The 23,932-nt window shown below is 51.1% G+C and overlaps 11 protein-coding genes across 11 annotated transcripts; 5 read left to right on the top strand and 6 right to left on the bottom strand.

Moving 5' to 3' along the window:
• Nucleotides 1-2,569: 2,569 nt before the first annotated feature.
• On the bottom strand, nt 2,570-3,514 carry M438DRAFT_395398 (uncharacterized protein; the record flags this gene model as incomplete). The annotated part of the gene is made up of 3 exons (XM_029909210.1): nt 2,570-3,202; nt 3,256-3,404; nt 3,464-3,514. 3 exons carry the CDS (start codon nt 3,512-3,514, stop codon nt 2,962-2,964), a joined length of 441 nt encoding a protein of 146 aa, XP_029763376.1. The 3' UTR covers nt 2,570-2,961.
• A 208-nt stretch (nt 3,515-3,722) lies between these two features.
• M438DRAFT_343563 (uncharacterized protein) lies at nt 3,723-4,221 on the bottom strand. Its single transcript, XM_029905011.1, has one exon. The coding sequence runs from the start codon at nt 3,976-3,978 to the stop codon at nt 3,790-3,792; it is 189 nt and encodes a 62-aa protein (XP_029763375.1). The 5' UTR covers nt 3,979-4,221; the 3' UTR covers nt 3,723-3,789.
• A 3,873-nt stretch (nt 4,222-8,094) lies between these two features.
• On the bottom strand, nt 8,095-8,641 carry M438DRAFT_292178 (uncharacterized protein; the record flags this gene model as incomplete). Its single annotated transcript, XM_029901773.1, has 1 exon — nt 8,095-8,641. One exon carries the CDS (start codon nt 8,639-8,641, stop codon nt 8,297-8,299), a length of 345 nt encoding a protein of 114 aa, XP_029763374.1. The 3' UTR covers nt 8,095-8,296.
• A 353-nt stretch (nt 8,642-8,994) lies between these two features.
• Nucleotides 8,995-9,716, top strand: M438DRAFT_164227 (uncharacterized protein). Its single transcript, XM_029899065.1, has 2 exons — nt 8,995-9,048; nt 9,136-9,716. The coding sequence occupies exon 2, from the start codon at nt 9,296-9,298 to the stop codon at nt 9,635-9,637; it is 342 nt and encodes a 113-aa protein (XP_029763373.1). The 5' UTR covers nt 8,995-9,048; nt 9,136-9,295; the 3' UTR covers nt 9,638-9,716.
• A 1,345-nt stretch (nt 9,717-11,061) lies between these two features.
• Nucleotides 11,062-11,592, bottom strand: M438DRAFT_163573 (uncharacterized protein). Its single transcript, XM_029899063.1, has one exon. The coding sequence runs from the start codon at nt 11,458-11,460 to the stop codon at nt 11,095-11,097; it is 366 nt and encodes a 121-aa protein (XP_029763372.1). The 5' UTR covers nt 11,461-11,592; the 3' UTR covers nt 11,062-11,094.
• Nucleotides 11,580-12,928, top strand: M438DRAFT_389039 (uncharacterized protein; the record flags this gene model as incomplete). The annotated part of the gene is made up of 2 exons (XM_029909026.1): nt 11,580-11,705; nt 12,031-12,928. 2 exons carry the CDS (start codon nt 11,580-11,582, stop codon nt 12,502-12,504), a joined length of 600 nt encoding a protein of 199 aa, XP_029763371.1. The 3' UTR covers nt 12,505-12,928.
• Nucleotides 12,929-14,177: 1,249 nt separating this feature from the next.
• On the top strand, nt 14,178-16,461 carry M438DRAFT_343558 (dnaK-type molecular chaperone bipA). The gene is made up of 4 exons (XM_029905010.1): nt 14,178-14,481; nt 14,535-14,697; nt 14,754-16,125; nt 16,180-16,461. Exons 1-4 carry the CDS (start codon nt 14,196-14,198, stop codon nt 16,372-16,374), a joined length of 2,016 nt encoding a protein of 671 aa, XP_029763370.1. The 5' UTR covers nt 14,178-14,195; the 3' UTR covers nt 16,375-16,461.
• Nucleotides 16,462-17,318: 857 nt separating this feature from the next.
• Nucleotides 17,319-19,687, top strand: M438DRAFT_292173 (uncharacterized protein; the record flags this gene model as incomplete). Its single annotated transcript, XM_029901772.1, has 2 exons — nt 17,319-17,446; nt 17,510-19,687. Coding segments are annotated over exons 1-2 (2,241 nt in total), but the record flags the coding sequence as incomplete, so codon positions are not given.
• Nucleotides 19,688-20,202: 515 nt separating this feature from the next.
• On the bottom strand, nt 20,203-22,088 carry M438DRAFT_332974 (uncharacterized protein; the record flags this gene model as incomplete). Its single annotated transcript, XM_029903560.1, has 5 exons — nt 20,203-20,336; nt 20,391-21,648; nt 21,710-21,936; nt 22,007-22,024; nt 22,079-22,088. The coding sequence occupies 5 exons, from the start codon at nt 22,086-22,088 to the stop codon at nt 20,203-20,205; spliced, it is 1,647 nt and encodes a 548-aa protein (XP_029763368.1).
• M438DRAFT_163634 (uncharacterized protein) lies at nt 21,985-22,520 on the bottom strand. The gene is made up of 2 exons (XM_029899064.1): nt 22,079-22,520; nt 21,985-22,024 (listed from the first exon to the last, which is right to left on the bottom strand). Exon 1 carries the CDS (start codon nt 22,377-22,379, stop codon nt 22,107-22,109), a length of 273 nt encoding a protein of 90 aa, XP_029763367.1. The 5' UTR covers nt 22,380-22,520; the 3' UTR covers nt 21,985-22,024; nt 22,079-22,106.
• M438DRAFT_403722 (uncharacterized protein) lies at nt 22,454-23,568 on the top strand. Its single transcript, XM_029909670.1, has 5 exons — nt 22,454-22,517; nt 22,574-22,898; nt 22,959-23,325; nt 23,383-23,408; nt 23,467-23,568. Exons 1-5 carry the CDS (start codon nt 22,511-22,513, stop codon nt 23,489-23,491), a joined length of 750 nt encoding a protein of 249 aa, XP_029763366.1. The 5' UTR covers nt 22,454-22,510; the 3' UTR covers nt 23,492-23,568.
• The last annotated feature ends 364 nt before the right edge of the window (nt 23,569-23,932 follow it).

Raw genomic sequence — 23,932 nt, 5'->3', positions numbered from 1 at the left:
TAGCATTAGGATCCGACTTAAAACTCCTACTACCGAGCCGGTTATTACGAGCATTAAAGTAGCGCCCGAGGTAACGTTAGTAACTAATAAGGAGGCCGATAGCGACGAGGCCTTTAATAAGTTATACGGCGGCGATATAGAGGAGGAGGAGGCTAATAATCGGGAAATCGAGCGCCTTAAGCATAAGAAGTAGATAATAGATATCGCTTAAGCGAACTGCGAGAGGGCTAAGGCCGCTAAGGCGCTTAAGGCTACTATTATAGCTTCGCGCATCGCAATATAAGCACTTAAAGAGGAGGCGGCGTAGGCGCTAGAGAACTGTAAGTTCGTTAGTAAGTAGTAGGCTATATGTAGTAAAGAGACATTAGATACTCGCACCTTTAACTTTAACTACGCCGACGGTAGGATCTTTAGTCGTTTCTAGCTATAGATTAACGAGGTAACTACTAAGTAAGTAACGCGAGTGTTCTCTACTAAATTTAAGCTCTTTACTACCGCGATGTTCTTACTATCGAACCGTAATACGCATATATCGACGACTCTGCGTAATAAGGGTAATTAGGAGGTTCTAACGAAGCAACTAATGAAGTAGTATAAGAAGGGTAAGTTAGATCTACGCCTATCGGTTATTACGCATTTAACTAAGCTTAAAGAGGACTTAGTCGTCGTTACAGCTAGTTAGAAGCGCAAAGGGACTACTACTAAGATCTAGCGCCTTAATATGCCTTTAATACTCGAGGCCGAGCGCGCAAGAGGTAACTATTACTCTAATCTTATGCTTAAGTAGATTTATACGCTTAACAATGCCCTCTACTCTAGCGACTACTATTTTTAGAAGGGGTTAAACATTGCTTAGAACTATTACCTACTAGATAATAGCGTTATTAAAGACTAGTCTAACGACATTAACCTTAGCTACTCGATAGTCGACACCCCCTCTATTAACATCGTTATAAAGCTTAAGAACTACTTAACTACTCGAAAGGCAAGGAAGAAGTAGTTAGAGGTCCCTCTAATGCCGCCTACACCCTAAACACTAAACGACATGCTTAATCTTATAGTAATGAGCATAATGTCCTAGATGTAGTAGTCTTAGTAGTAATACTAGCTTCTATAGCTATAACACCTTCTACCGCCTCGACCGCTAGTATTCGCCGTCCCGAACCCCTCCGTACCGCTAGTTTTAAGTCCTATCGAGGCCGACTCTAAGGACACTTTAATAGAGTTTTTCGTATAGTTAAAGACTAGTAGCAGGTAGCAGAGCTTAGTAGATAAGGTTAACAAGGTAGAGAAGAGGCTTAAAGAGGAGGACTATAACCTAGACGGCATTAGGGACATCGATATTAAGATATAGACGACTGTCTAGGAGTTTAGGCGCGGATTACTCGGTCGAGTTTAGAAGGAAGTTACGCGGTACAAGCGGACTACTAAGTCCCCCTAATTTAGCGATTTAACTAGCGGATATGTCTAGATTTAATGCTTAGCTCGCTAAGTTGTACTAGCTTAACTCTTAGTTAAATATCTATAGATAATAATACCTACTATAATCGAAATGAGCTGCCGTATGCCTCCTACCCGCCCTTTATACTACTATACGTAGGAACATACCGAAGTCATCGAATAGAGGTGCTAAGCTAATGTACCTCTTAATCTATGCCTTTAATATAGCAAAAGAGAGCTCTATTAGATTAAGATCTAGCGAGTACGGCGGTAAGAACTCGAGCTCGCACCTAGCCGTCGTTACTACCTTATAAACCTCTACGGATCGGTAAATAGAGGCATTATCTATAACTAATATAGACCTTAGAGGTAGCTACGGTAGTACGTCCTCTACGAGCTATGCGCAGAAGATTTCTACGTTAATACCTCCTTAATAGATTAGAGGGTTACTAACGTAACCATCTATAGTTATTACTAGCAATATTAACTACCTCTCGCTCCTCTTTATCGACTTATAATCTACGTAAGTAAGGCCCTTTAGAGACTAGCCGTACTTCCTCGAGCTAGTACGCTCGTTCGCGCCGCTCTTATCTATAAACACTAACCGTCGCCTACTCTAAAACATCCGACGACTGCGCTAGAGCGCTCGTAATAGCTTACTTCTCTTAAGGGCCCTCTTCTCTACCTTCTTCCTCGACTACTTCTAGCGCTTTAAAAGGTTCTATATAGAGGTTAAGTAGAGCGCTACGTTAAACTTATTAAGGATAAAGTCTTAGATCTTATCGAGGTACGTAGTCGGTCGGCCGGCGAGGTATTCTAGCATAAACTAACTAGTTAGCGCACATCGTTTAGCGCATATAGATTACTTATTTACCTCCTCCGCCTTATCGTTTAACAACCTTAGGCGGCCTTTTACACTACTTAGATCCGGATAGAGCTCGCTATGCTCGTTTAGCGCCTTTAAAAGCCTATACACCGTAGCGCGAGCGAGCAAGAGGGTCCTAATAATGCTATCTAGAGGCTAGCTAGCGGCATGGAGCGTAAGGATCTGATTTTGAACAAAATCTAGCAATGGAGGCGACATGGGTACGTGATTTCTCATGAATTACAATTTACTAAGGTACCGTCACCAAACTGACGAATTCTGAGGAAACACCGTGCTCGCGAACCCCGCAGACGCCAGTCTCAGTCATTTCTGAAAGGACAATAATTCTTCGCGACGCGTACTTTTCTTATCCGTGGAAGCGCATAATGGCCATGTGACCAAAGCAGATGCTTGCGGAATATGTGAATGCAGCCATTACAGCGAGGATCTGAGATACAGGAAAGTATAGTAGACGAGATCTGGGGCACAGCAGTCTGTTCAAAAAATGAGACGATGTTAAAAGGGCGGTTCAGCCAAAATGAGCGGAACAAATAGAGAATTAATTAGAAAGGAAAAGAACAACAAGGAGATTATCCGGGTATCGCAGACGGGGTATCATGCTTTTTGACAAAGGAGAGATTGCGGCGTGCTGAGCATCACCTTGTTGTATTGGTCGGCGGGTTCAACTCGAGCACGAGTTCACCAGGATTGAGGCCCTTGACTTCGTCCCAGAGTTCTCGCTCGGCACCTTGGGTGGCAGCAAGCCAGGCGTTCTCGTCGACAATGGTAGTCGTGGGCGAAGAAGCACCACTAGATGACGGGGGGAAGTGCTTGTTGAGAAGGTAGGGATAGTCGCCGGCGAGTTTGGAGTCGTGGTGTAGGACGTCGATGAGTTCACTGCGTCGTGTCAGCGCGTCGAACAAGAGGTGGCTAGCCAGACAGATATGTACTTGGACGTCTGGGCGCAGATTCGCTCCAGGACTTCGCGTTCCCTTCTCAACTCTTCCGGATCGGGCTCTGGCAGTGTTGCGCCGGGAGTAACGGTGCCATACTGCGGCTGGGTGGCATCCTCGTACAGGAGGCCTTCGCTCTCAGACGCCTTTCACCATGTCAGCAAGGGGCAAGGAGCAGCAGGAGCTACAGCCAGACTGCACTTACTTCGCGCGCTTCTTGCCGGTTGAGCCCGAGACAGGACGCGCAGATACCCATGGTCGTTGCACGCTGTCATCGAGGAATGTCTCGATAGGAAGTTGATGCTGCGCCGTCGTGCACCATGCACACTCCACCGACTCCACGTATGCGCCTTGTGCTGGTTTATGCACCCAATGCCAAGCCTCAACAAACCTCCACCGACGACACATGCCTCTTCCTTCGCCATCACCATTCCATACTCATCACATACCTCGCCCTCTCTCGGTGAACACTCTCTCGATACGACTGAAACACTTGCTTTTTATCATCACGATTTATTCTTAGACCGCTGTCTACTTTGGGAAGACGATGACAGCTAAAATTGGTAGGTGATTTGTACTCGTCAACTCTTGCTTCTCTTGCTCTCCTTCCGCTGCTTGGTTTCTGGTCATCTTAGCTTGTGCCTTGATCTGTTTCATTTCTTCAACTTCTCGCAACACCCTCATCTGGCTATTAATCAAGGACCTAAACAAGTGTTTCATCTTTCAAGCTTATTTCGTGTTCATGTGGCTGTCCCTGCCGCAAGGGTGTTGCTCCGAAGGCTTCATACCTCGACCTTTTGGGGAATGTGTGCTTCAGTGTTGCGTGCGCGACGAGACGCGCTCACACCATACCTTTACCGCATGAGCTTCCCTACTGCAAGGCAGACTCGCCACCTAGATCGGTGGCTATCTCCTAATCTACGCGTACCATCGATGCTGTCGCCACACATCTATATAGCTCACATCTTCTCCCAATATGAACAGGACCATATCTCAGTTGATTGCCTCTTCACAAAGAGTACGAATACCATCTTTCGTTTGGTGTACTCAAGATGCGTTCATTCGTTTTCTTCTCAACTTTCGTTTTGAGCTTCGCTCTATTCGGGCTCGTCACAGCCCGAGTTCCAAACCAGCAGAAGCGTGCTGAACAGAATACCAGCCCTGACGGGGTAGTTAACTTTATCCGTGACTTGTTCGGTTTGACAGCCCGTCAAGAAATGGTCTGCTACGAGGATGATGTCTGGCAGGAGGTCCATGACTACGCCAACTCCAACGAGTTCTGCAACAGATTTTTGGGTCTCTCTCCCAACATCGTCGCTGTCTATACTACTCCCGTCGAGTATGTTTTCTTCCTCCTCGTTTTGGTGGCCATACTAACTTGTCCAGAACTGTCATCAATACCTATACCACCATTACCACTACCACGACTAACACGATTCGCACCACTCCTATCACTACGAACACTGTCACTGCCCTTGCTAAAGCCAAGCGCGGCCTCAGCAAAAACAGATTCGACGCTGGAGCAGTGGCTCGTTTCATCAGAGTTGCTGAAGCAAGTGGCACGGCCACTGCCGACTCTACTTTCGTGGCCGCTATCTCCAGTGCCTGCTCTTGTCTGCACCCCACTCCCGCAACCTCCACTGTGATTTACACGGACGCAACTAGCGTAAGCTTTTTCCAGATACTATTCGCTTTGATCTATCTAATGTGTGCTAGACTTCCACTCGACGTGCTTATGCCAATACGATCAAAACTGTCAACACTACCAGCACTGTAGGCACTGCCACTGTGACTGCAACCACTGTGATTGCTGTCCAATCTTCATCAAATGTTCTGGCAATCTCGACTGGCTTGTCCACCGCCTCAGCATCTCCTACGGCAATCTCACCTGCCATTGTCTGCCCCAACGACGACAACACCATAGATAGCCAGCTCATCGATGGGCAACTTTTCCAGTATCTCGTTCAGTGCGACACAGATATTACCGATGACAACCTGGCTCAATTCCGTTATCAGACATTCACTGAGTGTGCCGCTGCTTGTGGTAGTGCAAACTATGGCTTCAGCTCTGCCGTTTGTCAGGGCGCTGTCTTCTATCCCGGTGCTCCTTCAGGCTCAAACTGTTTCTTGAAGAAGTCTGTAAACTTCACAGTGGTCGCCGGTGGTATCAACGCGGTTATTCTCCAGAGGATCGAAGTCGCGGTCTCGAACTCAACCACGGCAAGCCCGGTATATGGCTCCTCTCCAACTTCCTCCAACGTTGATACTTCTTCGAAGCTTTCTTCCATCCTTTCAGACAGCACCACTTCCATACCCATCATCACACCCGCTCCCTCAATCAGTAATGCAAGACTTGCGACAAGTTACTCTACCTACATCTCAGATGGAAGTACGTATTCGTCGGAACTGGTTTACTCCACCTACTACTCATCCGATGGGTCCTGGTACTATTCTTATTACACCACCTACACAGTCGCATGGGCAGCATCTTCGACACAAGAAGTTTCTTATGCAACTTCTTCCTCATCCAGCAGTGGTGGCAATGGCGAATCTTCTGGTGGCGCTAATGGAGGAGCTGGTAGTGGTGCTGCCGGTGGATCTAATGGTTCTTCTGGAAACTCGACTTCTGGTAACTCCACAGATGTTTCTGGCGGCAGCAACGGTGGTGCTGCTGGTGGCTCAGGCTCGGGATCGAGCTCCAACTCGTACACCACAACCACGACTACCTATAATACGACTACAATCAACGGAAACCAGCAGATTCAGAACACCACCATTGTGACTACGTACACCTGGTCAAACGGTACCAGCGAGTCATCTACCTCCACCACAATCACTGTCACCACCGTTGGATCATCGTCTGGCAACACTTCTGGCAGCTCCTCTGGCGGACTGGGCGGTTCTTCTGGCTCATCTGGTGGCTCTGGTAGTGGCTCGGCAGGCAATTCCAGTGGCTCCGCCGGCGGATCCAACAGTGGAGGCGACGCTGGCGGCAATGGAGGCGGCAGTGGGGGCGGCAGTGGGGGTATTGTGACGAACGGTACGGTCATTGTCACGAACTCCACGATCGTCACCAACAACACTATCTCTACTAATGGTACTTCTGGGGGCGCAAATGGCGGCAGCAATGGTGGAGCTGCCGGAGGCGGTGCGGCTGGTAACGTCAGCACGAACATCATTGTTTCGACGATCTACTCGACTGCAGTCTCCACTGTCTACTTGACCGCTTCGTCTCCTTTCTCGGGCTCCTCGTCGAACGCTGGCCGTTCCGGCACGGCATCCCCGAGCCCATCGCCGACCAACGGCACCGTCGCACCTTCTGTCGTATTCTCTACTACCAACGTTACATACTCAACCAGCATCCCGCTATTCAACATCTCTAGTGGGGTATACGTGCCTTTGACAAGCTCGACTAGCGGCTTTCCTTTGCCTTCCACGAACGGCTCGGTCACAACTTCTAGCACCTCGACAGAAGGAGACCGCTCGGGCACGGCAACACCTGTGACCACACCTTTCATCTTCTCCAACGCTTCGCTTCCAGTCGGACCTACTGGTACTGCTCCAAACACATTCTCCGGCTCCTTCCCAAGTGGTGATCGTTCCGGAAGCCAGCCGTTGCCTACGGGTACTCCGGTCTTCAACTCCACTGTATCGATTCCTTTGAGCACCGGAGTCCCGAGTGTCAACGGTACTTCGAGCTTACCATCTGCCAGCTTCCCCTTCCCTAGCAGCAACTTTACTTTCCCTGCCGCGACTGGAACTGCTCCATCTGCTAGTTTCCCCTTCACAACTGCCAATTCATCTCTCCCTCTCCCGACTGGAACTGCTCCATCTGCTAGCTTCCCCTTCCCGACGGCAAATTCATCCCTCCTCTTGCCGACCGGTACCGCTCCGTCTGCCAGCTTCCCCTACCCAACTGGAAACTCATCCACCATTGTCGGTCCTACCGGTACTGGCCCCTCCTCGGGCTTCCCTATCATCACCGCCAACTCTTCGATCCCGGTTGGACCTACAGGAACACCTTTCACTCCCTCAGGTACCACAGATCTTCGCAGTGGCACTCGTACACCATCTGGACCCAGCAGCACATTCCCTTCAGCCACCAACGGTACATGCACTGAGCTACCTCCTGTCACCGTGACAATGTTCTCTACAGTCACTGAAGCAGCCAGCACTGTCTACGCAACCACAACCTTGCTTGGTTGTTACTCCAACTGCCCCCCTGCAGGCGGCTTTGGAAACTATGGACCCTTCAGCGGGTTCCAGGCTGCTCCAACCACACCCGCTACTAGCTCGGTTGCTTGATCGCCACGATTGATCTGTCACGACTAATGGATGTAATGTTTTGCGATTTCGAGATGATTAGGTTTTGTGTTTGTGTGGGCTTTCACGAAAAGGGAAGAGTTTACAGGATCTCGATTGTGAGTTTTGGTGTTTGTCCCTTCTTAGCAGCGCCAAAGCAAGGACTTTAGACAGCTTAGTATCATGTTATATAGCAGCTCTTAGTAACCATCTTGCCGTCACAGGACCTACAACATCTTACTAAGTCTCTACCAAGTCATGTGACTCTACACGCTAGGATGACTAAAACTCCAACGCGTTCGCCCTTTGCTTTTGTTTCACTTTCTCTCTGTCCGCGGCCGTCTCGTGTAACATACAGCTGTCATTCGACACAAGGAGTGTGATATCGGGAAGCCACTTCGACCAACCACTGTGCAGACACTATTGGTCAACTGATCAGGTACCTGCATATATGCACCCGAGGTCTGCACAACTTTCACAATCACGTCACTTTTACACAACTTTGGATAATCATAAAATTCGTACTTGGATATTCGAAACGAGAACTAATGAAACAAGGCAAGAGGAGAAAGGAAAACAAAATGAGCCGAAAGTGCAAATAAAGCAGATGGTCCTCAGGACACTTGAAACCCTCAGCAACTTCCCTTAAGCCGTACTTGGCAACTGACGATGATGTTGTAGCCCTTGCAAGAGAAGGCTAACAGCTTGCACCAGACAAAAACACTGGACCTGTTCTTCAACGGGCTTTTCCAATCGCTTGAGTCTTTCGCTGCTTCTCAATCTGTAGCTGGTAAATCTCCTGGTCGAGGTCTTTGATAATTTCGTACGATCGTTCGATTGATGCTTTGAGCTTACTGCCCTCGGACTGCCACCGTTGGATCTTGGTTACTTCTGCAGCACGACGACGAAGCTTGGTGTCAATCTTCTGGCAAATTTTACACTTGTCGTTACTTCTGGCGACAGCGTAGACAAGCTTCATACCGCAGGTCTCTCCGGTACGGTATTCGCGGTTGCAGTGCTGGCGGAAGCGATCCCACTTCCAGTCACCGCATGTCCACATAACTTGGTCGAAGAAGCACATGTCGTGGAGAGAATATCTGACACCTGTTAGCATGGAAGGTCTGAGTATCCTGGAAGATACTGGGCTGGACACTGACTGGTTCTTTGGGACGATAGAGTCTACACGTAGACGCCGAGAAGTGTTGGAGTCGGTTCTGGGCCCGGGCGGGTATCGAAATATGTCTTGAGCTATTGGGATGAGACTGACAAAGAGGTCGTAGGAGGTTGGATAAGATCAAGGCTCGGTGATTGTATAGCTGCAATGTCTTGCGGAGGGATCAATTGCTGATGATTGTGTCTTTCAGCGGGCCTTGGACGAGCTATTTATGCTTTTCAGAGCAAGAGAAGACTGCCGCTCGACTTGGTCTTGGTCGCTTTGTTGTCAAGCAAATCCTGCAAGATTCTCACCATCCTGCAAGACTACCTCCGGTATGCCGCCTTGGACCAGTCACTTTATCCCTCAGACATGCATTGGGGCTGCCATTGGAAGCTAGTTGCTCATCTAATGTGGTCCAGAGTGCCACTCCGACCCTCCATCGCTTGGAAGGACATGAGCAGAGCTATCACGCCTCCGTACGATCACCGGCGGTGTGGCTCTTGCTTTGTTCGCCTATTCCTTCTTGCCGATACTTGATTGCTCAGTCTTGAGCTTGCCGTCATGCCGTAGGTGGCCTCGATGCGTTGTCGTGGTAGGGATCAGACGATGTGCCTATGTCTTGAGGCTTCAGGAGGTCAAGGTGAATCTTTCTTTGATATCACGTGCGTTGCCATTTTCCTGAGCGCAACTCCCAGTTTGTTTGTTTGTTTGCCTTGGCAGGAGCATCCGTCTATTGGACCATCTTTTTCTTCCAGTCCGGACTTTGCTGCAACTCCTCAGCATGCCAAACGTACTCTTGCTCAGGCAATCCGTCCCGCGTGTGTCGGCTTCTCTTGCGTTCTGGCCTACTTCATCTCGACGGAGAGGGGGTGCAAGATGCACATGCTGGTTGGGTACCAGGAGCGCAGTCCATTGAGCTGACTAGCAGGAACAGTAGCGGTCGGAATGTCGGTTGACTCGATACGAAAGTCTGCCATGGACCCTCTCGCTGAGGAATGGCCGATGGAGTAGTGGGCTTGCATGCAGCCGTTCATTGACTTGGCAAGAGCATACGCGGGTAGGGAGCATTGGTATCCAGTCAGCTTATCGTCAAGGGCTGCGATCGTGTCTGGATATTACCACTTGAGTGGAGCACTGCCCACGAACAAGGTTCGTCCGCACTTGGTCCACGCCTCATGCGTCTCCTCGCTACTCGGAGGATCGTCAAATTGCAATTCAACCTCTCCGTGCATAGAGCCGGAGGCAACATAACAGGTCAATTCCACACAGACGGCAACGATGGGCTGATGGTGCTTGCCTAGGCTTGAAGAGTACCTCTGTCACCCGTCACCTCAGGCAATCACGGCTGGAGCTGGCGGACGCTAGAATTGAGAGGATTCTCCTTGTCTCCGCCCTTGTGACGTGGCGGAAGGAGTATGGTGGGCTAATGAAAAAGGCTATCGTCATTGTCATTTTATCTGAGTCGGTTAGCAGGCTAAAACGATGATCAGAAAAGCTTCTGATTGATTGATTGAGGGTGACACGATTCAACATCTTACGGCGCCAGGCGAGGCAGTTGACGATGACCCCTTGGACCAGCACAAACAAATCTCTGCTTCTTTTCTCGTTCATAAGCGACAGCAGTGCATGGTTTCTATGGATTATGGATACTAGATGGCGGGTAAGTTATGCACGCCCAGCGCAAAGCCCTTGTGTCCGGACCTCCACTCCTGGACGAATCTGACAATCTGGTCGCGATCATGCGTGGCGGAAGCACAGTAGAAGGATCATCAATTGGAAAATCTGTTGGTATTTCCTCACTCGAAACAACAGAGAGTAAGCCATCAGTGAAGAAACCGAAACATTTATCGCGCTTGACCAATCTGAGCGCCAAAAATTGGTTTCAGAATAACCAGAGTCAGAAGGGGCGGTTGAGACCCGAAACGTGGCAGTGGAAGCCTCTGTTCTGTACAGCAGCTGTGACAGAAAGAAAAACAAAGACAGTGCGAGTAAGCACAGTCTGGCGACGAAAAGACAAAGCTCCACGCTTCAGTCGACGTCAAAATTTACCTTTCTCAGGCTTTCTGCAAGAGCTTTGGTTGCCGAACGAGCGAATCAGGTCATGTGAGCGCCAGATGCTGCTTGGAGTCTCCATTCAGAGACCCGCCTTCGTCAACATGAGTCGTCTGGAGAGCGGGAGACCGCGGACTGAGGGGCTGGGACGCGAAGATACGGATACTGGACAGGCGGGTCGCTCACAGCGAACGAAAGTCACGCTGCTGCCGGGCGGCCATGCACAAGATGTTCCGAACGTAGCCCTATTGGTGCACTGAATGCCAGCTCGTAGGGCCAATTGTATCTTGAGGAGAGGCCGATCTTGGCTGCAGCACGTGGGGACCCTAACCTGAGGCGGCAAAGGAAACGAGACTTTGTACAGTATTTTCCAATGCATAGATGACTGCAGAATTTGCATGGAAGACTGGCATCTCAAGGTTTGACCCATGAGCTCGTGACAGGCAGCACGTAGGCCAGGGAGACGCTACTACCCGCCCCAGCCTTCTCGAATCAAGGAGAGCGTAAATAAGAACGAAAACGGTCAATGCGATATGGAGCATTGGAAAGAGGGGCATACTGTGGGAAAAGTTATGAAAACAGAGAGAAGTGGGGGCAAGTCTTGCGAGGTGAGGATGGTACAAGTAAGAGTAGAACTGGGGACATCCCAGGAATTGATGGGGATGAGAGAAGCGCTGCTCGGACACGAACATACCGCCTCATACTTCGAACACTCATTCTGATACTCACTGAATATAGACTGGAATATACCAAAAGCTCTTTGGCGCGAGCGTGTCGGTATGCATAGAACCTTTGATCGAAGAATAGAAAGATGTCGGCGGCAATGCCCGCGCTTCAGCGAGGCGCATTGACACGGGACCGGCCCAGCCAAAGCCCCACCTGCTTCACCGCATCGACGAACGACGCTTCTTCAAGCGACCAGCCTCTCGTCAATCATGTTAGTACTCGATATGCACAACATGGCGTCAACTGCCACAATGAACACACCTCTTCCAGAGTCTGGTTTCACGTCTCTTGATGCTCTCCCAGACGAGCTACTCCTCCAAATATTTGGACACCTAGATTACCCTTTCTTACTGGCTCTTTCTCGAGTGAGGACCTTTAATCTTTGCTATGGCTCTTACTAAACCGCTTCATGGCAGGTGTCACACCGACTCCGTGCTATCTCTCTAGATCGTGTTTTGCATTTGCAGCTTCTCCATAACTCGTCTGTCCATTTGTCTGTTTTCTTGCCCCAACGGCCTCTGCTTCGATCCCTCCAGCCTCCTGCCTCGGCGATCTATTTAACGCGCACGCACGTCGCTGCGCGACGTTTGCATTTCCATCTGCTGTCGGCGACTCTAAATCGGTCGCTATCACAGCGGCCGTCCGTTTCTTCGCTTGTCAACGCACGTATCATTCCTAGGGATTGCTGCCGCCGTGATCATGTGAGCGGACTCATTGTTACGCAATCTGGACTGTTCGAACGCAAGCGCAAACTCGAACTCGAAAAGTTCAAAGAAGGTCTGCGAGTGTGGCTTGAAAAGAAGGCTCGGGCCATCAAGAAGCATAAATCGCACGTTGGTGGTGTTGGCATCCTCGTGTGGAGGTTCACAAAAAGAAGCAAAGGCACCAACTTCTCATTTACGGAAACTTCTTCGGCTTCTCAGCAAGGCACTCAAACCGATCATGTCTCGAACCTCCGGCGTTTCTGGGAAGATGTAGGAGTTGAGGGAATCCCTGTCCGAACTCGCTGATGCTTCTATGCAACTGAGATGTGACAAAGGTTGTTTCGTCAAGACGCTACCGGAAGAGTGAAGTGTGCAGCTGAATGAGGTGGACAACGAGAGGGACCGCCTACAATCTTCTTGGCAACCAGCTCACTCTTAATGAAGCTCAAAAACCTTCGTCTTTTCCATCCTCTTGTCAAATAAGGAAGTCATTGAAGGATAGAGATCGGAAGTCCCACTCAAAACTCTTCGGATTCAGGTGTAAAGTAGACCACCGCGATGTAGCTTCGGCCGTAACGGCTTGGCCAAGATACTTCTGTGCTACGAACACATGATGCATGTTTGATGTCCCAATAAATCTGTGCGCCATCGAAACAATCCATGACAGTGAGTGCATGGTTATAAGAGAAAGACGAGACCTTCTCCAGATTCTGCTAAGCTGGATGCGAATGAGTAGGCCTTTGTTTCCCTCGAATGAATCAAGGTCATACCAGAAACTTCTTTCCTGCAACTTTCCGGTGTGTGATGCGTAGTCTAGTCTGTGACCCTAGAAGGGTAACTGACGAATGAGCCAATACTGCTTACAGAACGAGTGGCGCTCAAGAGTCAAAATCAACAGAAATGAAAGGCACTCGTTGTTGTGGTGGTCGACACAAATAACCATAACAGCTTCCGGATTGAGAGATCCTACCAGCAAGATGAATACGATCTGTCGACACGGGCTCTGGTCGCTAGACATAGTGTCGTGTTGTACCATGAATCAAGTAAGCGTAGCTGTAGAGACATTACAACGAGACCAACGTCTTCTCCCTTGCAAGGCTTCTAACGTAGCGGACAAGATGCCAGATGATCCTGGTCCCTGTTGAAGATCCAGTGAAAGTCGTTACTCTTACAGGCTCTCCCTGGATCGTCTCAACATCAAACCTATCTTGCCTCTTGATAGCTAGTTGGGTAACCAGACTGCGCTTGGTAGGCTGCGATGGACACTTGGTGGCAATACTTCTGTCCAGGTGTTGCCGTTAGCAAATGCGCGTGATTGAGGCATCGATCTGAACAAGTGTCTGGCAGCGACCACAGATTCGCATGGAAGCGCAGGGCTCCTTCGAGAATGACCATTTGTGTTCAATGCGTTGTGTCACGGTATACTGAGGCAGCACATGTGGTCTTTCACGGGGTTTGATGCCACGTTCAAGTATCGTTTCTTGCGATGTGTCCATGTTGGCGGCGGAATAGGACATTGTAGCGAGATGACACTTGGTTGATGGATTGGTTTCAGCCTCTGACGCTTTGGTCGTTATCGATAAAGCGAGCTTGACAAGGTAGGTGTCTTTTGGGAGATCGTCCTCGAGCATTTGGCTCACAGAATGGCGAGCCGGTGACAGATTCGGGTTCTGCCTAAACTCAGGTTGGCTCGCATAGAGAATTTCAATAAGAGTAATTCATCCATGTCTGGTGAAGACACGTTTACCGTAGAGCAGCCGCAGTGTGAAACTCAAGTGTTCATTGCGGAGATCGGGAAGTTTCTACGGAAGCACCGCCGCCAAGCGCCAGGTGTCATTAAGCTCCGTAGTGGCCAGCATTGCAACTTCTTCGCGTTCTATTAAAGGAGCTTCACTCCTTTCCTTTGGATTCAGTCACATCTTCTTGATCTTGCCATCAAAGAAGCACCCATCCCCAACTTGGTCGCTTCCTTCTTGTCATCACAAGAACACATCAAGATGGCACGACGCACTTCCGAATCACGCTTCGCGTGGTCAACCATCTTCTACCTCCTCCTGGTGCTTCTTGCGCCCATGGTGCTCTTTGGCTCCAATGCCAGCGCACAGGACAGCGGCGACAAGGCAATCTCTGGTCCCGTCATCGGTATCGATTTGGGAACCACCTACTCTTGTGTCGGTATCATGAAGGGCGGAAAGGTCGAGATTCTCGTCAACGACCAGGGTAACCGTATCACTCCCTCTTACGTCGCCTGGAACGACGAGGAGAGACTTGTCGGAGACGCAGGTACGCCGTTTCCCATGCACGACTCTTCACACACTCGCTGACTCCGTCCATAGCCAAGAACCAGTACGCCGCCAACCCCGAGAGAACCATCTTCGATATCAAGCGTTTGATCGGTCGCAAGTTCAACGACAAGGACGTTCAGCGTGACATGAAGCACTTCCCCTTCAAGGTTGTCAACAAGGATGGCCAGCCCAGAGTTCAGGTCGAGGTTCAGGAGTAAGTTTACTACAGGACAGGCCACTGTGGAGCAGAGACTGACATGACACTCGCAGTGGTAAGAAGACTTTCACTCCCGAAGAGGTCAGCTCCATGATCTTGGGTAAGATGAAGGAAGTTGCCGAATCGTACCTCGGTGAGAAGGTCACCAACGCTGTTGTCACCGTTCCCGCCTACTTCAACGACGCCCAGCGTGCCGCCACCAAGGATGCCGGTACCATCGCCGGTCTCAACGTTCTCCGTGTCGTCAACGAGCCCACCGCCGCCGCCCTCGCCTACGGTCTCGACAAGACCGACAAGGAACGCCAGATCATCGTCTACGATCTTGGTGGTGGTACCTTCGATGTCTCCATTCTGACTGTCGATGACGGTGTTTTCGAAGTTCAGGCTACTGCCGGTGACACCCATCTCGGTGGTGAGGACTTCGATCAGAGAGTCATGGACTACTTCGTCAAGACCTACAACAAGAAGAACGACGTCGACATCACCAAGAACCTCAAGACCATGGGTAAACTGAAGCGTGAGGTCGAAAAGGCCAAGCGTACTCTGTCTTCCCAGATGAGCACCCGTATCGAAATTGAGGCCTTCTTCGACGGCAACGACTTCTCCGAGACTTTGACCCGTGCCAAGTTCGAAGAGCTGAACAACGACCTTTTCAAGAAGACCCTCAAGCCTGTTGAGCAGGTTCTCAAGGACGCCAAGCTCAAGAAGAGCGACATCGACGACATTGTCCTTGTTGGTGGTTCCACCCGTATCCCCAAGGTCCAGGCCATGCTCGAGGAGTTCTTCGGAAAGAAGGCCAGCAAGGGTATCAACCCCGATGAGGCCGTCGCCTATGGTGCTGCCGTTCAGGGTGGTGTTCTGTCTGGCGAAGACGAGGCTAGCGGCATTGTCCTCATGGATGTCAACCCTCTTACTCTTGGTATCGAAACCACCGGCGGTGTCATGACCCACCTGATCAAGCGTGGCACTACCATTCCCACCAAGAAGTCCCAAATCTTCTCGACCGCCGCTGACAACCAGCCCGTCGTTCTCATCCAAGTCTTCGAGGGTGAACGTTCTATGACCAAGGACAACAACCAGCTCGGCAAGTTCGAGCTTACTGGCATCCCCGCCGCGCCTCGCGGTGTTCCCCAGATCGAGGTCTCCTTCGAGCTTGATGCTAACGGCATCCTCAAGGTCAGCGCCGGCGACAAGGGCACTGGCAAGAGCGAGAGCATCACTATCACCAACGATAAGGGCCGCCTTAGCGCTGAGGAAATCGAGCGCATGGTTGAGGAGGCTGAGAAATACGCCGACGAGGACAAGGCCACTCGCCAGCGCATCGAGTCTCGCAACGGCCTTGAGAACTACGCCTTCTCTTTGAAGAACCAGGTCAACGATGAGGAAGGTCTTGGTGGTAAGGTTGACGACGATGACAAGGACACCGTAAGTTTATTCAAGCACTTTGCTACTTGATTACATTACTAACATGGTTCACAGATCCTTGACGCCGTCAAGCAGGCCCAGGACTGGCTCGACGACAACGCCGCCGATGCCACTGCCGAAGACTTCGATGAGCAGAAGGAGAAGCTCAGCAATGTCGCCTACCCCATCACCAGCAAGCTTTACGGCGGCGCTGGCGGTGCCGGAGGCATGCCCGACTACGATGACGAGCCCAGCCACGACGAGCTGTAAAATATATATTACTTTATCATGGGATCCGCAAGAGCAGGCGTTCAATAGAAACACCCAATGTTCAGTTCAGTTTATTTCCAATTCACGTTGACGATCATCAGCCATCGTACCTCCTGACAAAGTGCATCATTTTCACAATGGGTATACTCTGTAGAGTAATCGCATATGGTCATGTCAAAATAGATAGCACAATTAGCTGTCCAAGATAGTGGTCGTTTCGCCTGTCTGTTGCAGCGTATCACCTTCTTGGTCGAAACTCATTGGCAACACAGGAGGAAGGGGGACGAAAGGGAGACGAAGGGTGGAGAGTAGATCGCTGCTCCGGGCAGGAGTCTGGGGCAGAAACCGATTTCGGTGCTTGCATCACAGTGCGAAGGTGCAGGGGCTCGTGTTTCAGTCTGAGGAAAGCCAAACCAAGAAGAAGCCTTTGGAACACTGAGCAGAGAGATAAGATGATTGTGGACAACGGTGCCGCGGCTGGTACGAGTAGACCCCCTCGCCTGTTTCGTGGGCGCTTGTTCGAACTCTCCTCCTTGGCTCACTGCACAACGGCACAGCACATCGGTCGTTCACTTGCGCAAGCGCCAATTGCTTGTCGCTTTGTGCTACAGTCAAAGGAGAGAGCCGCCTCTGACGAAGTCCTCATTCAAGACGTCTTTGTCGCGACCAGCCTCTTGTTGTTCTGTCGACAAAGGCCAGCAACCCTGAAGACAAACGGTCTGGCCGTTGTAGAACCTTGTGCATTCCTTACAACACTCATCCCAGCCATTCACGGAGTCGCGGTCTTGCGCTCCTTCAACGACACTCCTTTCTATTCACTCTTTTTCTTCACAATACCACGCGCACGACATCTGCTGGCAGATATCGCGCTCCTCTGTAACAGACAGCACAACGAAGCCGCCGCAATCAACGGCCAAACAACCGCCCCTAATCACAACACTCTCAGCTGGACTGAGACTAATCTCCTACGTCTGCACACCCAAATTTGGTTCCTGGCGCAAAAATCGTCATGGGTTGTTCGGGCGATCGAGAAAAGGGTCACCTGGATGAATCGCAAAAGTGGGATTATGTAGTGAGTTTATCGGTCTGGTACTGCTTCAGTGTACGTGCCCGCTAACATGACAATAATACGTAGACACTTTCTGACTTCCACGCTTCTGGCGCTCTCACATACTTTTCTTACGCATGGCTTTGGATTCTGGCCCTGATAGCGGTTGCCGTGTATGGCGCCGATACTTTCACTGCCATCAACCTCCTTGCGTACGACAAGTGGTCCTCCCAGATCGAGCCTACGATTCCCTTGAAGTACTCGAAGTGGATCTTCGCCGCTTGTATCATGTTCTCTTGGGTACTCTGTATGTTTGAATGGGTACGCGCCATCCGCGTAATCCGCAGAGGCAGCGTTGCCGAGAGCTACATGGACTCAGTCGCCGTCACACTTCAATCGATGCGTCCAAATGGCTGGAAACGCTTTCTCGTTTTCGCAGAGTTGACCAAGAGCAAGAAGGGAGTCGACTATGTTGCTCTCTTTGTCTACTTCTCCTTCAAGGGTGCTGTGCGCATCATATTCGCAGAAGGCCCTCGCCAGGTGGTGAACGCCATCACACTCTATTCTTTCATGCAGGCGGACCTTATACCGACAGGCGACCACGCAGCCACGCAAAACCGCTCTTCTTTCGAGCAGTTCTGGGTCAACGTCGAAACCCTGGCTGAAGGCAACCGGGAACAGGCAGTTGTGCTCTTCACCATGCTCTTCACTCTTGTCATTTGGGTCATCTCCGCTCTATGTTTGATCATCGCTGTGGTGCTCTACCTGGTCTTCTTGTGGCACTACATACCTCAGAGTGATGGCAGATTGAGCAACTACTGTAGAAGGAAGATTGACCGCAGACTGGAGAAGGTCGTCGGTCAAAAGGTCAAGCAAGCACTGGAAGAGCAGGAAAACAAGCACGCACAGAACGAGGCCAAAGCAGCCAGGAAAGCAAATCAATTGCCGAGCAGGCCTCAAGTCGGTCGCAAACCAACGCTGCCACAAGTCGCTGCCCAAACACCCGACCTTGGAGGAGAGAGCGATTTCGGTCTTGTCCGACAGGATACTCGAATGACTACAAAATCGAGCCCGACTCTTCTGTCCAACATGCAACGACAAGAATCTTTGTCTGGAGCCCCCCCTGCTCTGCCGCCTCTGCACACTTACACTGCTCCTGCTTCAACCTTGCAACGCCAGCCTACCCTACCCGATCTGAATATCGCACACCCTCCAGCTCGCACTCACACAGCACCGCCAATGGAAATGTACCGCCAACCCACTTTGCCTGACCTCAATGCCGACAAGCGCCCAATTATGCCCTACCGCTCCGACACTGAAGCCTCGGCCATGTCCAGTGCCACTTATGCTTCGGACGCCTCCTTGCTCGGAAACGCCAATGACATGGGCTACAGCGATAGCTCTGCCCACTATCACACTCAGCCAAGACCGACATTCGACCGCTCGACATCTTACGCTTCGAAACATATGCCGCCATCATTCGACGGTCAACTCGATCACACTGGTCGGCCCTACCCAGATAGAAGCGCTACTGTAGGCCCGCAGCAGCTCGAAACATGGGGACACAATGAACTGGATGAAAGCTTGGAATATGAAAGAGCTCTGACACCAGAGCCAATGCTTCATCCTACGACCCGATATATGTCCCCTTATCCTGAGGACATGCCGTCGCACCAGGATTCCTTCGGCTATGACGATACCCAAAGCAACATCCTGCCGCGACAGAGACCACAACAAAATTTCCAGCTGCCGTACACTCCACTGGCCCGTATGAGCAGTGGCTTGAGTTTCGCATCGCGCAACACCCCCGAGCCCGAGACCCAGAGCTTCGAGATGACGACGCAATCAAGGATAGTCCCCATGCCAGAGCCTTACGAGCAGCGATCTCAACCTTCTTCACAACAGCAGGCTCCCCAACAGCGTTCGGCATCCGCAGCGTCGGGAGGCTATGTTGCATTCAACCCTTCATTCACACTTGCCGCCGCCGCACCCTCGTTTATGCCTCCAGACCGAAGCTTCACAAGTCCTCCGGAGATCGCGAGGCCCTCTGTAGCAGCCGCACCTCAACGTAGCGCTACAGCTCCTCCCGAGGCATATGATGGCTTGATCGAGGAATACCGTGTCCAGCCTCAATACCCTCGCCATCAAATACCAGACAAGAGTATGTCCGCTGCTCCTTACCGCCCTGGCATGCCAGGCAGAAGCGCCACAGCTACCCCTAGTCAGCAATACGGTATGCTAGGTAGGAGTGCATCCGCCGCACCTCACCATCCCGGAATGCCGGGTAGAAGTGCAACAGCAGCTCCCAGTCAACAACACCGTGTGCCCGGCAGAAGTGCAACAATTCAACAGCAACAACAATATGATACAAGACATAATGAATGGTGATGAAGGGAAATATTGGGGCTGGGTTCATTTTGGTGTCTTTGTTTTCTCTTTCCTTCGTTGATACCCCCGCGACCATCGTGATCTAAAGGCTTCTTTCATATATCTTATCTCGATTCGATACCCCCTTTTCGTTTATAGAAAATGACTCTGCAATGAACACATCATCTCGTCAATTCCAACCCGGCCCAACTTCAAATCAACGTACACGATCCACTGACGCGCTCGAATCTAAGGGTAGTGAGGTTACGGCAAGCCTTTGGTAGAGGCAACGTTTAAACAGTGGTATTCTACATTCCAACGTGACATTTTTTCCCACGCTGCGTCAGATCTTCCTTTTGGGGTTCATTGCCAACGCCATCTGTGATGTTTCATGCAAAACAGAATCAGGCACTCTAGAAGTCGTTCTCGTCGCTTCCGGCGATGATGACGTTGTTGACCTTGAGGACCATACGGCAGAGCTGTGTGGCCAACAGAAGTTGTTGTCTCTTGGAGATCAGGGGGTCGATAACGAAGTTTTCTCTCATGTCTGTGAACAAGTTAGTCATTGCGTGCATATCATGACAATTTGATAGCGACTCACCATTGCTTCCGGTTTGCATGCAGTCGACGCCCAATCTTGAGTTGCCCTCCTTGGCCTGTCTACTCTTGATCGAAGCCAGAGTCTCGATGGGGCTGAGACCAGAGTTCTCGGCAAGAGCCATGGGGACACTGTCAAGGGCGTCTGCGAATGCGCGCATGGCGTATTGCTCAAGACCAGGAGACTTGACGGCGGCGTCCTCGACTGCTAACGAACAGGCGATCTCTGCGGCACCGCCACCGTAGACGATTCTGTTGTCGCGAACCAGGTTGCGGACGACGCAAAGGGCATCGTGCAACGAGCGCTTGGCCTCGTCGATGATCATCTTGTTGCTACCACGCACAAAGACGGTGACGGCTCTGCTGTTTGCGCACTCCTCGATGACGAGCATCTTCTCTCTGGTGGTACCAAAGCTCATTTCTCTCACGATGCCGGCGGTTCCCAGCTTGTCGGCACTGAGATCCTCGAATCTCGGTACTATTCTTCCGTTTGTGGCAATGGCAATCAACTCGATCTCGGGACCGCCAACCCATCGTACAGCGGGGAGCTTGTTGGTGAGCAGGAGATGGTTGGCCTCATCGTCGAAGCCCCACTGGCAGATGACAACGTTGGCACCGGTGTCCTTGATCTGTTGAATCATCTCGGCGAACTTCTCGCTCTCGTAGTTTTGCAGACGCTTGAACTCTTCAACGGATGTGATGTCAAGCTTGTGCTTGGTCTTGGGCTTTGGGGGCTCGAAGGCGCATGTGAGAATGGCCAATTTGGCGTCCTTGACCTCCGAGGGCATCTGAGGGTGTGAGAAGTCCTTGTCGACAATAACGCCCTTGACAAGCAGGGTATCCTCGAGACTACCTCCAACCTTTCCATCAACCTTGATCAGCTCGAAGTCGACATCGCGACGCTCGAGATCAGCGACGCTCATGACTGCATCAACGGCAATTTGAGCGAATTGGTCGTGCGATTTGCTGACAATCTTGCTTCCCAGACTGGTCTTTGCGACCTTGAAAAGGTTCTCGGTGTTGTTCTTGTCGAAGGGCATGGTGTCTGAAATCTCGTCCAGGCGGCCGACGGCGACCTCGCAAGCAGCATCGTAGCCGTCTGCGATACGAATGGGGTGGATACCCTTGTCAATCAGGTCGGCGGCCTGCTCAAGCAGAGCGCCAGCCAGGACAACGACACCAGTAGTACCATCACCGATCTCCGAGTCTTGTGATTGAGAAAGGGAGACGAGCAATTTGGCGACGTGGTTGGAGATTTCCATCTGTTAGGGTATGGCGGATTAGAGGGATGGTTGGAAGGTAGGATAGGGAGTAGCTAGATACCTGGGACAGGATGGTAGCGCCGTCGTTGGTGACGGTAATGTCGCCATCAGGAGAGATGAGGATTTTGTCGAGACCACGGGGACCAAGAGAGGTACGTACGATACCGGCGACGGTCTTTGCGGCGAGGATGTGTGACTTGACAGCGTCGTTTCCGTGTTGTCTCTTCTTCTTTCCCTGGTCTCTTACGATGATGAAGGGGCGGCCGTTCTCGTCTTTGGCGACCTGGGCTGGAGGGAAGGATACTATGTCAGTCTTGCGAGTTCGGACGGGGTCATGGTTGGAGTGAGTGGGTAGTACCGTTGGACATATCAAGTTCTAGGAAGCATGTCAGCGATGGGCGCAATTAAATTATTTGGACAGTCGACATACGCATGGCCATGACGGGCGGATGTTGCTCCTAGGGAGCCTTGTCGGAGGAGAGTGAAGGCCGGAGAGGGTGCTGGACAAATGGAGAAGGAGCAAGTGAAGTGTCGTGGTTGTTCAGTCGAGCAGCGTGTTTGTCGACCGGATGCTTGCTTGCTCTGCTTGCTGCCGCTTGGCTTTCAGACTTTCGTGCCTTCCTCACTTTCCATTCACCTCCGACGCTCCGCACGTGGTCTGTGCGCGTCGAGTGAGTGCTTAGCACTGCTACCAGCTTCCAAAGCCTGAGGGTTCGCTCCTTCCTCCGCATCTTCGGACGCGTTCTTCTTGCGCAAGCTTCGCGTCGACCTTGTCTTTAATTGTCAACAACTCCCGTCGCATTTGTCGCAACTCGTCTCAACACTGTCGCATCCACCGAACATCTCCAATTACTTGACCATCATGCCTCGTATTACACTCCACATCCTTCTGCGCCCAATCCTCCCAACTAATCACCTGCTACAGCCGCAATCTCGGACGATGAGAGATCTAGCCCTTTTTCCGCTGACGACGACGTTCTACCGCCAAAGAAGCCGGCACCCAAGAAGTCGGCAGCAAAGTCAAAAGCCAAGCCCGCCCAAGAGGATGCCATTGACGGCGAGCCTATGACCGACATCAAGAATGGTGACGCCGAAGCACAAGACGATGAAGACGAGGACAACTCGGACGAGTACGTCGTGGAGAAGATCTTGAGCCATGCTCCTGGTCAAGGCAAGACTACTCTATATGAGGTCAAATGGATGGGCTACGAGAACCCCGACGATCGCACTTGGGAGCCGGAAGAGAATCTGTACGTTGTCTAGCCCTCTTCACTAATCTCTGCCACCGCTCAGTGACTAACTCATCTTAGTGAGGGTGCTATGGACATCCTTCAGGCCTACTGGGACAGCATTGGAGGCAAGCCGCAGCCCAAAACACCCGCAAAGAAGGGCACCAAGAGAAAGTCGACTGCTGCCACTTCACAAGATACTCCTGAAGTTTCTTCCTCATCAACAAAGAGACGCGGCCGCAAGGCTCCCAAGACAGAAGAAGCCGCCGAGGAGAAGACGGCCACTCTGCCTGAAGGCTCTTGGGAACACCATGTCCAAAGCGTCGATGCAATCGAGATGTCCGAGGAAGGTGAACACAAGGGTAACTTGATGATCTACCTGCTATGGAACAATGGCAGCAGAACTCAGCACACTGCTCTTCAATGCAGATCAAAGTGCCCCAACAAGGTATTTCCTCTTGCCTCTTCATCCATTCATTACGCGCCACCTACTGACACGTACTAGCTCCTCGACTACTATGAATCGAAATTGTTCGTCAACCTCTCCAAACCCAAGACCCGCCGAAGACGTTCCACTAACAAGGCCTAGGGTCTTCAAGAACACAGATGAGTAGTGCAGGTTTTGCGCACCACTTTCTTCACCAGCCACTTTCTTCTTCAGCCACTTCTTCTTCAACCGCCATAACGACTCCATCAGCTTGGAATCCATTACATGGCATTTTGTAGTAGAATCAATCGAGCCTCTTTCAATTGAGGCTGTCCTTAGCATCTCGCATTTTGTCCAGCTAAACGCACGTGACGACGTGTACCCGAATTAACCTAGGTTTGCTTTTCCGCCCGCCTTATCTGCTTTGTTTCCTTGCGGCACCAGTTTCCATAGTTACTCCATCCATTCACCTATCCAGGGCCGGCTCTTTCTACTTTAGCATACTCGACTGACCCGCCAATTTGACGGTCAGCAATGCCCCGCATGTCGGCAGATCAAATGCCCTCAACGGGTTTGCTAAAAGGACATGACTCCGACCAGGACGTCGCCGAGCCTTCTATGTATGCAC

This window comes from Aureobasidium pullulans (genome assembly GCF_000721785.1).
Source record: "Aureobasidium pullulans EXF-150 unplaced genomic scaffold scaffold_4, whole genome shotgun sequence".
Lineage (NCBI taxonomy): Eukaryota > Fungi > Ascomycota > Dothideomycetes > Dothideales > Saccotheciaceae > Aureobasidium > Aureobasidium pullulans.
Note: the sequence above shows the minus strand (reverse complement) of the source record. Positions and strands in the feature narration are given on the sequence as shown.